Raw genomic sequence first — 14,048 nt, 5'->3', positions numbered from 1 at the left:
TCAGCGCCGGGCTCTCACCCATTCCCTGACATGCAGCAACCTGACGAGGTCGTCAGGTTGGCCTGCATGTCAGCGCGATGAACGAGGATGACGAACGACCCGCGGGGACGCGCGTCGTCGTCATCGTTCATCTTTTTTGTGTTAAAAATGGACGATAAAGTGGACGACTGAACGATAACGATATCGTTATCGTTCAGTCGTCCACTTTAATCGCCAGTGTGTATGCACCATTAGGGTGAAAATTGGGTGTTACTGTCCTATCAGTATTTCGTTGGGTATTCTTTATTTTTCAAGACAGCAGCACAGGGTGAAGTGTAACAGTTTTTATAAGCATTCGATGTTGAAAAACATTCAAATTTCAAAAAGTGTCCGCAATTTGGCCCACCACTGATATATATATATTTTATTACACACTCACACACACAGGTGGAAGTGAACTGTCCCACTTAGATAGCAAGTCCCATTAAAGAGCCCTGGAGTGGAACCTGCCGAGCAGAACTGCCTCAAAGAAGGAAACTAGTTTCCCTAAGCGATGCATGCACAAGTGGACTGAACCAGCCACACCTGAGACTGGATGACCAGAATCTTATCCGACATAAGAAAAATCATCTGCGTAGAGGCAATGTACAGCATGCCCAGGAAAAGCTGTCTCTGAGACGGAGTTAGATTGGACTTTTTTTTAAGAGTCTGATGAGGCAGAACATGGGAGGGAAGGACTCAGGGATGGGGACGTTATCAGATCAGTTGTTATCTTACCTCAGCGAAGGTGAGCTACCATAACCACCATCACTTTGGTAAACACCTGTGGGGTGATAGAGAGACTATAGGGAAGGGCTCTGAATTGGTAATGGTTGTCCCTTATTGCAAACCAAAGAGAAGATTGATGAAGCTTTCAGATAGGAATGTGGAGATAGATCTATGGACATTCAGGATGCCTATGTCAGCGATCACGGATAGCAGGGATTCCATTTTTAATTCCTGGAACTGTAAATGAACGTTCAGAGAATTCAGATTATGGATGGGTTGCACCGAGCCATACAGCTTTGGTACCACAAACCGGTTTGAATAAAAAAAATTATTTGGCCCATCAGAACCGGGACTACCACCCAAACAGCTCACAGCCCCATTTCAGTCCAAACATTTTTGACATGAGAGAAGTGCACTAGCAGCAGATATAAGAACTAAATACAGCTATTTGTTTTGTTGTATTGCCTAACACTGCTAACAGTCTGGCTAAATGTACCAGGTTCCTTTGCTGGCCGGTTAAATTTTAAACCACACAGCTTGCAGAATATGACAAGCACATGTGTAATGTACGCAAAACACCCCCAGAGAAAACTCACAACACCAGCACTGAAAAGGAGGGCGGAGAAAGAGCAGTAGCCAGAATCAGAGTCCCCGTGGAAAGTCTCCACTGCAAAAAGAGCTGTGCCACGTCTAGCTGCTGCAGATGGGAGAATGGTGGGCAGTCTGCATGCAGACACCCCATTTGGGCTAAAAGGCATGCTGACATTCCAATGATAGGCTACCCATTGAAGCTTCTGCAGAAAGGGAAGCGCTATCAGCGAGGGCTACCCAGTGATAGCCACGGCTAAGCCCTGCCCCCGTCCCCACACCAAAATGGCATAGTTGCAAACCATGGCTTGTGCATATAGCCCAGAGAATGGTTCCTACTTACAGTTATATATTTAATATGTGCAGATTATCGGCTTTATTTTGAAGGTATTCACATCCAAACTGAAGGAAGAGTTTAGGAATTACATATGTTAAATATTGTAGCTGCCTTTTTTTTTTCAAAGGAACCAAAAGTAATTGGATAATTGACTCAAAAGCTGTGTCATGGGCTGGTGTGGGTTATTCCTTCCTTATGTCTCCATCAATTAAGCAGGCGATAGGTTTGGAATGGATTCCAAGTGTGGCATTTGCATTTGTGAGCTGCTCATAGGACTTCTTGTGAGTGTATTACTAAGCCCTAATCACTGTGAGTGGGGGCGATGTTGGACTACTACATGATTTCAAATGTATTATGTTCTGTATTTGGAGTGAAGTAAGCTGAGATGCATCTATTCCCAAGCAAATGACTAATGTTTTATTTTTTTATCTTAAATTGGACAACTCATGTACACATTTTGTTTTGTGTTTATTAATACATCATTAAAAGTATTTTACATACACGTCCGTTATAAAAATGAATATGTACAGTTCATATTTACAATAAGTACATCAATCCACGTTCTGCTTTTACAAAACATATGTACATGTTCCGAGCAAACATTTAAATAATTACATAAATAGATTAACTTCAGGCCCCTTCAAAACATAAGAGGTCACATTTTAGTGTCCATGATGACATTTCCGTCTTTGTCTTTCACCCTGACCCTTCCAGAGGCATATTTGGTTTCCTGTTGGCCATTAGTGTACACAGTTTTCACTGTTCCGTCAGGGTATTCTCGTCTCTTAAACTGCGCTGTGTGCAGCTCTCGCTGTCCATTGTCGAATTCTATTACTTTGGTCCCATCGCTAAAGGAAGACAAAGAAACAACATTGATGTAATAAACTGAAAACTAGTATAGTCTTAATTATACATCATTCAGTATTCGATGGTCACATTTTGCTTATAGAGCTGCGACTGAAACAGAAATATATATTTTGATCTATATGCAATCTTTATGACTAGCCGAACTCAGGAGTCTTGTTTTTGCTAAATGCTCTATTAACACTCTGCAAAGCTTTGTTCTGTATGGCTGTGATGACTGCAGTAGCATGTGGAAACCATTCTAGCCATAGAAAATAAAGCTGGACAAAGTTTTAATAACTCAATGGGCGGAATTCAATTGATTTTGCGGCCCGCATCTCCTGTCTAAAGTGACAGGAGATCGCGGGCCGCTATTCAATTGTGCCAGCGTTTCACGCTGATCGCACCCAAAGTGGTCGGGTTCAGCCGCGTAAAACAGCTACCCCCGACCAAAGTACTGGGTGCGATCGCGAAAAGTGCCGTTTGGGCGCCCAAACAGGACACTTTTCGCCGATTTCAGCCCGCACCCCTCTGGGGCTGCGAGCTGAAATTGAGCGCTAGCAGCTGATCGCACCCGACAGGAGCAACAATAGAATAGCTCCGTCGGGTGCGAAGGAGGGAATAATCAATTGAAATCCGCCCAATGAGCAAAAAGTTATTGCCTGTTTGCCTATAAATACTTATAAGTAATCAGGTTTATTCAGATCCAAAATGGTGCACAATCTGAGTGAATGAATGAATATTATATAAATATGGTAAAAATTATTTGGGATTTTACGAACATTTAAACAAAGCTTTAGAAGGACATTGTTATTATCTGTAAATTGCTGGACAAATAATGCAAAAACAAGAGATATGGTAAGAACTTACCTTTGTTATCTCTGTTTCTATGAAGTCCATAGGGTCCACAGGGTGACCTTAGGGGTATAGCTGGACCTCGGGCACCACAGAGTTAAAGCTTTTAGCTGCTCCCAGGATGTACTTGGGTCCATCCTCCTCTATACCCCGCCCCCGAGCCACAGGCACCTCAGTTGGTAAGCAGCCCAGGCCGGAGGAGGAGACGAAAGAGAGAAGGAAGACTGGAACACACAAGAACCATACTCAGAAATGGGAGACGGAAAACCGGTGACCAGTCACAGAGCCCATATGAAGCCAGGTGCGTCAGGGCGGGTGCCCTGTGGACCCTATGGACTTCTGTGGACCCTATGGACTTCGTATAAACAGAGATAATAAAGGTAAGTTCTTACCATATCTCTTGTTTTCTACTTCAGGGTCCATAAGGGTCCACAGGGTGACCTTGGGGATGTCCCAAAGCAGTCCAACTAAGGGCGGGGACGCTCCTGTGCTGATAGGAGAACCCGGCGTCCAAAGGATGCATCCTGAGAGGCAAAGGTGTCAAACGCATAGAACCTCAAAAAAGTCTGAATGGAAGACCAGGTGGCCGCCTTACACAGCTGAACAGCAGAGACGCCACAGCTAGCAGTCCAAGAAGGGCCCACAGACCGAGTGGAATGAGCCTTAATAGAGGCTGGAACAGGTAAACCCTCCTTCATATAAGCCTCAATAATAACAGAACGAAGCCAACGGGCTAGAGTCTGTTTGTTGGCAGGCCAACCCCTCTTGTGAAAACCAAAGAGGATAAACAAAGAATCCGACTTCCTCACAGAACTAGTCCGGTCCACATAAACCTGGAGTGCACGGACAACGTCTAAGGAAGCCTCCCCAGCCGAAAGGTCAGTCGACTGAAAGGCTGGTACAACAATTTCCTGATTAATGTGGAACCTGGAAACCACCTTAGGCAGGAAATCAGGACGAATGCGAAGCACCACTCTGTCCTGATGAAAAACCAGAAAAGGGGGACGACAGGAAAGCGCCCCCAAATCCGAAACCCTTCTGGCAGAAGCAATTGCCAAGAGGAAAACCGTCTTAAAAGTTAGCCACTTGAGCTCTACTGGCTCCAAGGGCTCAAAAGGGGGACCCTGCAGGGCCCGAAGAACAACCGCCAAATCCCACGGGGCCACAGGTGGCACAAAGGGAGGCTGGATTCTTAAAACACCCTGGAAAAAGGTGTGTACGTCCAGCATAGCAGCAATCCTGCGCTGGAATCACACCGACAGAGCAGACACGTGCACCTTCAGTGAGGAAAGACGTAATCCTAAGTCCAAACCCGACTGAAGGAAAGCCAGAATACGCGAAACCCGGAACACCTGGGGATCATATTTTCTGGCCTCGCACCACTGAAAGTAAGTGTGCCACACTCTGGTAGATCCTCGCGGAAGCAGGCTTGCGCGCCCTCAGCATGGTGGTAATAACGGAGCTAGAAAAGCCCCGAGACCTCAGGACGGCTGTCTCAAGAGCTACGCCGTCAAAGATAGTCGACCCAGATCCGGGTGAAGACAGGGCCCCTGAGACAACAGGTCCCGCTGTTGAGGTAGGAGGTACAGAGCGTCGATGGACAGGCTCCGCAGATCGGAGTACCACGGCTTTCTGGGCCACGCTGGGGCCACCAGGATCAGTGTGCCTCCGTCCTGCTTGAACTTGCGCAGGACCCGAGGCAGCAGAGATATTGGAGGGAACAAGTAAGCCAGGTGAAACAGCCATTTCACCGACAGCGTGTCTATCAGACTTGCGCCTGCGTCCCTTGTCCTTGACCCGTACACGGGCAGCTTGTGATTGTGACGGGACGCCATCAGGTCCAGCTCTGGCAGCCCCCACTTGTCCACGAGTAGTTGGAATATCTCTGGATGAAGCGACCATTCCCCGGGATGCACGTCGTAACGGCTGAGGAAGTCTGCCTCCCAATTGAGGACTCCCGGGATGAAGACTGCCGAGAGAGCAGGAAGATAGCGCTCCGCCCAAGCCAGGACGCGGGACACCTCCGACATCGCAGCTCGACTGCGAGTCCCTCCCTGGTGATTGATGTACGCCACCGTGGTAAGAGCGGTGCCGGACGACTGCAGGGCTCTGTACACTGCCCGCAGTTCCAGGATGTTGATGGGAAGAATCGCTTCCTCCGCCGACCAACGACCCTGAAGTGACAAGGAGCCTGTCACCGCCCCCCAACCCAGGAGACTGGCATCTGTCGTGAGCAGAACCCATTCCGGGATCCAAAAGGGGCGCCCCTCGAGGAGATGAGCCGACTGTAGCCACCAGGCCAGGGACAGACGCACCTCCGAGGACAACACCAGCATCTGAGAGCGGATCCTGTGTGGCAATCCGTTCCATTCCGAAAGAATCAGCCTCTGCAGGGACCTGGAATGGAACTGGGCAAATTCCACCATGTCGAATGCCGACACCATGGACCCCAAAACTCTCATCGCTGAGTGCACCGACACTCTGCCCCTGCTCAGACAACTGTGAATCCGCAGCTGTAAGGAAACCTTCTCTGGAGTCAGAAAAATCTGTTGCTGACGAGAGTCCAGCAGGGCCCCCAAATGAACCATCCGCTGTGATGGGATGAGGGAGGACTTTTTCCAGTTGATCAACCACCCGTGCGCCTGTAGACAAGCGACCGTCAGGTGGAGATGCTGGATCAGTACCTCCGGGGAGCTTGCCAGCAAGAGGAGGTCGTCTAGATACGGTAGCAACCATATCCCCTGGCTCCGAAGGTGAGCCGCCATGACCTTGGTAAATACCCTTGGTGCCGTGGAGAGGCCAAAGGGTAGAGCCCTGAATTGGTAGTGGTTGCGGAGAATAGCAAACCGCAGAAACCGTTGGTGCGATGTTGCTATAGGCACATGGAGGTAGGCGTCCTGGATATCCAGGGAGACCATATAATCCCCGGGTTCCATCGCCAGAATGATGGAACGCAAAGTTTCCATCCTGAATTTGGGAACCCTGAGAAACCTGTTCAGGGACTTCAAATTGAGGATGGGGCGATGAGAGCCATTGGGTTTCTGCACCAGAAACAGCGTAGAGTAATACTCCATCCCACGTTGAGACTGTGGTACGGGTATAATGACCCCCGCCGTCAGCAAGGCCTCTATGGCTTCCTCAAGGCCTTGGTTTTGTCCTGAGAAGGACTCGTGCAAAAAAACTGGCAAGGCGGCCTGTGCCGAAAAGACAGGGCGTACCCCTGGGAGACCACTTCTCGCACCCAGGCATCCGTGGTGGTATTGTGCCAGCACTGGGCGAATTGAAGAAGTCGGCCTCCCACTCTGGGGTCCCCCAGAGGGAGGCCCGTCCCATCATTCAGAAGGCTTATCTTCTTGCTTGGAAGAAGGGTGCCTAGCACTCCAGGCTTGCTTCTTTGGCTTTGAGGCGGTCTTGGTTGCGGACTGCCTAGGGAAGGACTGACCCTTTGCCTTGCCCTGAACCCGAAAGGAGCGAAAGGCCGAGCTCCGGACCTTAGCAGGTGTCGTAGCTGAAGGGAGGAAGGCTGACTTGGATTTTGCCAGGGTACCTACTATTTTGTCCAGGTCCGGACCAAATAGTAACTCTCCATTAAAAGGTAAGGCCTCCAAGCCTTTCTTTGAATCAGCGTCTGCTCTCCAAGACCTCAACCACAAGGATCTGCGAGCAGACACTGCTGCCGCCGAAACCCTAGAGGTCAGCAGGCTAGCATCCAAAGATGCTTCTCCAATGTAGGAAGCGGCATCTCTCATCTGTCCTAACAACGCCCTCTGGACATCCGGAGCTTCATCCGTAATCGTATACTCCAAGGCGTTGGCCCAACCCTCAATGGCCTTGGCCACCCAGGAGATGGCCATGGACGACCGGGCCACAGCCCCTGAGAGAGAGTAAATAGACTTTAGACAAGTCTCCACCTTCCTGTCCGTAGGATCCTTCAGCGAGGATATAGACGGCAACGGCAAAGTAGCACTCCTGATGAGGCGTGTTACATGGGAATCGACCGCAGGCGGAGGTACCCATTTCTTACAATGCGCCTCCGGAAACGAATAATTGGACGCCACCAGCTTCTGTGGCAGGAATCGCTTCCTGGGCGTCTGCCAGGCCACCGCCATGTGATCCGTCAACTGATCAGACAAGGGGAACGCTTTTTTAAAACTAGGATACCTCGACTTGGGAGCGGGTGCCTCATCCTCAATCAGAAGAATGGCCCGCACCGCCCTAACCAGAGCCCGCACATTGATGGAAGACTTAGTGTCTACCTCCTGGACTGAGGCTGAGTCACCCTGCACCTCACCATCATCCGAGGACCCCTCAGATTCCGAAAAATGCGCAGCCTGTGCCATGACTGAGCGTTTAGACGCCCTGGAGGGCACGTCACTGCGCAACATCGACTGAAAAGCCGAAGATGCTGCCGCTAAATCTTGGATAGTGTGGGAAAGCGCATCCACCCAGGGTGGAGGAGCTGCCACAGGAGCCTGAAATGGCACCACAGCCTGCTGCGCCACAGGGGTGGACTGTATATACATTGGCAACCCCGCAAAGGGACCAACAGGCTGAGACCCCGGGGGAGTCTGCAATAATTGTGGGACACCTGGGGAATGGGGGATGGTAGGCTGGGGCAACGCCCTAGTAGGGACGGCAGTCGGGACCGACAGACGGTCCGCGATGGACACCAGCACCTGGGAAAACATCGCCCATGGTGGCTCCTGCGACATAGGAGGTTTAGACGTACCAGGGACCGCCTGGCACCGTCCGTCCTGTGACAAATCCTCTCTATCCACTCCTGCAGAACAGCGCCTGCAGGAGAACAATACTGGAGCCACGGAGTGCTCAATCTCCTTCTCAGACATGACGGACTATATAATTAAATATACAGTTATGACACAGGAAGAAAACGTGCGCACTCACCAGTGTGCTGGACAACAGCCCACAATATGGAACTGTGTAGCACACAACTGTATGTGACGGACCTCACAAATACGTGATCTATATAAGTGAGGTCAGTAGAAACACCCTTCCCCCGCACACCTGTAGGGCTTGTAGGAGAAGGAAAGGGATAGGTATAGGCTGACAGTAAGTAGAAATTAGCACAGACAGGCAGCACTAGCAAAAGTCACATACCATGCAGGAAGATATACTCACTGCACCTTTCCACTACAATCAACCTGCCCAGATTCAGTGTCTGGGAGGGCTATAGTGCTGTGTACACTGTCCTTGTCGGGGGAGAGATACACAGGGGGACCGGTCCGCGTGCTCCCTGAGAGTATCTGTGCTGCCACAAGAAAATGGCCCCCAGAGACCTCAGAGGAGGAGTGGTCGAGTATCTGCAGCTCAGCGACGCCAGACTACTAGCTGAAAGGCGCGCTGAGCTGAGGGGAGGAGCCGCTAGACAGGGAAGGCTTCCTCCCCTGGCTAGCATATTAACCCCCGGGTTGTCGGCATCCCGCTTGCCGTTTATTCACCCTGGTGGTCTGGCGGGGTATTCCTCCAATGGAGGGGGAGCCCGCAGCCACCGCTAGCGCCCCCGGTCCCCTAGACCGGGGGCATGGGACTGCTGGTTAGCGGCGGTGCGCGGCTTACCTTCATCTCCCCGGCGTCTCCGGCAGCAGTCCCGGGGAAAACCAGAGTCCGGCTAGTACAGACTCTGGCTTCCCCCGCCGCGATCCCCAGTTCAGTGCTGGCGTCGTGGCGCCAGCAGGGAGAAGGAACGGCAGCGCGGGCGTCTGTACAGACAGCCCATCGCTGCCGCTCTGGAGATAAAACTTTAGTAAATTTAACTAAGTTAAAAATAAAAAGCTTTAGGGGGCAGCCCCCTCCCCCCCCCCCCCGCAGGGTGACCAGACTCTGGCCGGGCACCATCTAAAACTGAGGTGCCTGTGGCTCGGGGCGGGGTATAGAAGAGGATGGACCCAAGTTCATCCTGGGAGCAGCTAAAAGCTTTAACTCCGTGGTGCCCGTGGATCCAGGATCCAGCTATACCCCTAAGGTCACCCTGTGGACCCCTATGGACCCTGAAGTAGAAATACAGTATGTACATACATACTGCATCCTATTTTATTATATTATATCGGATGTACACACTTTATTGCCATTCTATTGGCAAACCACACTAACAGATAGGTATACGTGATTGGACTTCTATTAGTGGAGTATGATAAATCGAATACAATAAAATTATTTAGCCACAAAAAGTGGACAAAGCCTGAGACAAAAGGAGCCACTACACCACCCAAATGAGCAACAGGTTTCAGACTCAAACCAGAAGTCAGATATAAATATCAAGATAAACAAACGCTGAAATATATAGTATTATGAAATTAAAATGTTATTTTAGGATTCACATTTCTATCTTTTATGTTGAGGTTAGCAGTCACACTTATTTCAAATCTAATCAGTTATCGCTTGAATTATTTGAGTGTCTTGCCAAAACTTCAGTAACAGTCCTTTTTTTCTTAGCGCTCATTTCCTAGCACCAGGTTGTGTTGTGTTGAGTAGTACAAAACGGCATAAAGATCTTCCGACATCTTATAAACCGTTAACAACATTTCTTGCGGTTGTATTTACCATTGCTAAAAAAGTAATTTGACTGCTATTGTTAATGAATAGCCTGTACTTGCCCACATGTAGAGAATGGTGTCATTTGTTTCAGTAAGAAAAGAGTCCCATTCATAGAATCCCTAGATGCCATTACTCAACAACATATTTCACCTATTTAAAAAAATACTGACTGGTACTTATACTGCATACTATCTGCATGTCCTTCCTCCTTTACTGGCCCAGGAGTTCCCTCCCTCATTTCTTCCTACTCCCCCACTTTCGTCTTTGCCTCTTTGTAACATGCATGTTATGTCAATGAACATTGTTATTCTGTTTATTATATATGTTTTGTAACAGTCTTCTTCCCTTGTGACATATTTAGTGATGATGCAATTATTTCTGTAACTGGGGCTCCAATACATGGAGAAACGCGTCAAGGACAGAGGGATTACTTTGCTCAAGCTCTTTGTAACTATCCCATTCACGCACACCCACTGCTTATTGCACTTTTTGAGCCAAGCCAGGAGGAAACACTGAGCGGCTGACTCAGCGCTAGATGCACAGACACGCTGGTGGATTCCTGGAAACCTACTGCTCACTACACAGTCCAGCTGTCATATTCCACCAAGCGTTGGTTACGCGTCCAGCCTGTGCTCCCACTGATGAGTGGTTGAAAGCGACCTTGTGTGAGACACACACCAGTCAGTACTTTGTGCAGTTTGCTAATTCCAGCAATATTTGTATATGCCTGAAGTCACGGCATAGCCGGTGGATTCAGTTCAGCATTGAGGCAGAAAACACACGCCGTTGGTACAGATTTTTTAACCGGAGACATCCTTATATTTACATGTGTGTACAATATCTGTGGCATGGAAAAGGACATTGTACCAATATGCCCTCATAACGAACTGGCATAAATAAGTGGGAGACTACTTGGATCGTATAAACCAAATTAACCTTCTCTTGGCAGATCCACACAGGGTAACATCTCCTATGGATCCTTGATTATGTTATTCTGGTCCACCACATTTTTCTATGGAAAGGGATTTTGAGAATCAATTCAACTGATTTTGAGAGATTGAACAGATTATTGCACTATATTGTATTGATATTTGTATTGTATGTAGTATGCAACAGTGTCATTAAATTATTTTTCTTAAACATGTGTGGTTACTCAGACAAGCGCTCCATCTATATTTTCTAGATTATCTCTATTTAGCAGGTAGCAGATCCTGCTGATGGAGCTGCCAGCTTGAAGCCAATATACTGGATATTAACTGATTGAGAAGCGCACCGATTTTTCTCTTGTTCTCCCCAGCCAGCCTGAAAGCAAACAAGAAAATAGTAACTTACAGATGAGTGGTTATTATTGTTCCATCAGGAAAAATGCTCTCTTCCTTCCCATCAGGGTACAGGTTTTTTATGGTCTGGTCTGGAAAGGTTATCTCTTTCTTTCCACCTGGGAAATGTTTTTCTAAAATAGAAACAAAAATATTATCTCATTTATAATACACCTATAGCAGATTGCAGAAAACATCTTAAAATGAGCAGCATTTCTCACCAAACCCTCCCCACTACCCATGTAATAACATCATGTAACAGACATCACGTAACAAACAGAAGGTCGACCAAAACAGTTTCAACTCACAACCAACATCACTCGCGTTATACTTCTGTAAAACAAGTCCAACAGGACCTGCCCAAAATGTATTACATTTGCAATGGGTGATGTATTATGCCTGACAAGTAACCACACAGCTTTCTCAGTTCTCATCCCTTGCACGGTCTTATTTAGGCTGTATATTTTATTATTATGCAGAAATCAAACAACTAAAAACTATTTTTATCCAAATAATATGACTGCATACTACATAAAGTTACATTTAAACCTCAATAATGAATAAACACGCTAAATTATTGCAGTGCTTAACAAACTATACTATATATAAACAGCACTCTGACAGCCAACACAAGCCATGATTCTTACCTTCCCCTTCTGTGCTTAAATCTGTAACGTGCTGCATTTCAGAAGGATGCAACTGAATTGACTGTAATTTTCCATTATGAAGCCTCAATAAGAACTTCTGGCTTTCATGTCAGGAGTGTCCTGTTATAGTCTGACCATCATGACCTGTTTCAGCTAATTAATACTATTCTCCTAATCAGAAAGTGGTCACATTCTGTAACACCCAGGATTAGTGCCCAGTTTGGGCAGACACAAATTTCCAGCAAGACTGGAGCATGTTGCTGTGGTCACTAATGGCTGCAGACCCAGGATAACAGCGGTCATCCTGCACCTGTAACATATAGGGTAAAATATTACAGTATTTGTGCAATAGGGGTGTGGATTAAAAGATAGACAATATAAAGGTCGACAGTGTATAGATAGACACCAGATGTTACACAGTCAATAGGTCGACAGGGACAATAGGTAGACACACTAAAAGTCGACGGTCAAAAGGCTGACACAAAAAACTGGTCAACACATGATTTTTTTTTTGTTTGTTTTCTAGCCCTAATCCTCCCTCCTAGTGAGTAACCCTAATTGTCAGGGTAGGTGCCTGACCCTAACCGTCCCTTCTAGTATCCGACCCTCCCTACTGGTGCCTAACCCTTGCGGTAAATGAATAATCCTAAAAAAAAAAAGCAAACAATGTGTCAACATTTTGACCATTTGTACATGTCTACCTTATAACATGTCGACATTTAGTGTGTCAACATATTGCCACTGTCAACCTTTTGTTGTCCTGTCGACCTATTGACTGTCTAACATCTGGTGTCTATCTAGACATTGTCTACCTTTTTACTGTAGATCTCTAGTCCGGAACCCGTGCAATTGCCCATTAACAGCTGCAATATTGCAGCATATGTGGCAAACCCAGCAGAACATCCACTGTTCGTAATATACTTATATCCCTATTAGTATCCCTCAAAAGAAGCAGATGGTGGAAGGAAGGGCAGAAGTTATTCCTCTATCAGGCTCAGATTGTCATCAATAAGACTGACCGATGACAGTACACCTCTCCAAAATAACAGTCCAATCTTCTGTATATGTGGAGACATGTAATGCTAACTCTGCCTGGCAATTGGAGGAGTTAGGCTAATATAGGAGGAGGAACAGTTCTTTACTTAAAGTGCTCTGCATACTGTTGCTGGAACCCGGGAGTGATGTTTGTGTATCCCGGGTGGCTGACCACCGATCCAAATAGACTCTGCAATCCCAATCTGAGTGCAACCGAGTGCTATCAAAGTTAAGAAAATTCTTGTGACAGATTCCCATAAAACAGTAAAACGAATACTATAAAAACAAAAAGTTTAAGTGTTCTAAATACCAACCTATCTGCCCATTGGAAAACTGAAGAATCTCAAGTCCATCTGGATACGTTGTGTGCGTAGTCTGGGCATCAGCATAGTAATATATCTAGAAATAAAATAACGGATTGTTGAAGAGGTAAAAGCCAGCGCGATGCACCCATGTAATGCGGAGGTCAGACACCTACCACTCTTTGATCGGCCATCACTTGTTTAATGTCCCCGTTGAAGAACGTCACAGTTGTGGACTTCCCGTCAGCGCTCACTTCCTTGCGCGTGCCGTTGGGAAATAAAATTACATGATTGCCGTTTCTTAGGATCCGCTCTGTCTAAAGTGAGAGAAAGTGAAGATTGGTCGCAGATTTATATGAAACTACAAGATGAACTTCACAAAATATGTATCCGGTAAATCATGCAGAAGGGAGAGATGTATCAAACCTCTGAAAGAGGACAAACGGAGAAGTTACCCTTAGCAACCATTTAGCCTCTACCAATCATTTATAGAATGTACTTGATAAATAATAGCTAGCAGATGATTGGTTGCTATGGGCAACTACTCAACTTGTCTTCTTTAAAAGGTTTGATTCACCCCCTCCCTTCAGCAATTTTGAAAATTCTATACGGCCACGTCATACTAATATCTGTCAGATGACTGCGCAGTTGTAGAATATCCATCGTAATGCACAAAGCTTTGACCCACTATTAAAGGAGCTCATACAGGGCAGTTCCACCCATATTACCAAAGGGCAGAGCGGTTGGATCCATGTCAAATTTCCACACATTCTTTCATTTGGCAATTGGGCACAAGGGTTTAATCACTGAATACCTAGTT

The 14,048-nt window shown here is 47.1% G+C and overlaps 1 protein-coding gene across 2 annotated transcripts in view; it reads right to left on the bottom strand.

The window, feature by feature from the left end:
• Positions 1 to 2,123: 2,123 nt before the first annotated feature.
• CPAP (centrosome assembly and centriole elongation protein) overlaps positions 2,124 to 14,048 on the bottom strand; it is a 56,659-nt gene continuing 44,734 nt past the window's right edge. For both annotated transcript variants that reach the window (XM_088458540.1, XM_088458541.1), the window contains 4 exons: positions 13,405 to 13,545; positions 13,241 to 13,325; positions 11,258 to 11,378; positions 2,124 to 2,520 (listed from right to left, as the gene is read on the bottom strand). In XM_088458540.1, the coding sequence (XP_088314666.1) occupies positions 2,328 to 2,520; positions 11,258 to 11,378; positions 13,241 to 13,325; positions 13,405 to 13,545 (540 nt within the window). In that variant the 3' untranslated portion in view covers positions 2,124 to 2,327. The remainder of the gene's footprint in view (positions 2,521 to 11,257; positions 11,379 to 13,240; positions 13,326 to 13,404; positions 13,546 to 14,048) is intronic.

The sequence above is a fragment of the Taudactylus pleione genome, unplaced genomic scaffold, assembly GCF_031769625.1.
Source record: "Taudactylus pleione unplaced genomic scaffold, aTauple2 ptg000842l, whole genome shotgun sequence".
Classification (NCBI taxonomy): Eukaryota; Metazoa; Chordata; class Amphibia; order Anura; family Myobatrachidae; genus Taudactylus; species Taudactylus pleione.
Note: the sequence above shows the minus strand (reverse complement) of the source record. Positions and strands in the feature narration are given on the sequence as shown.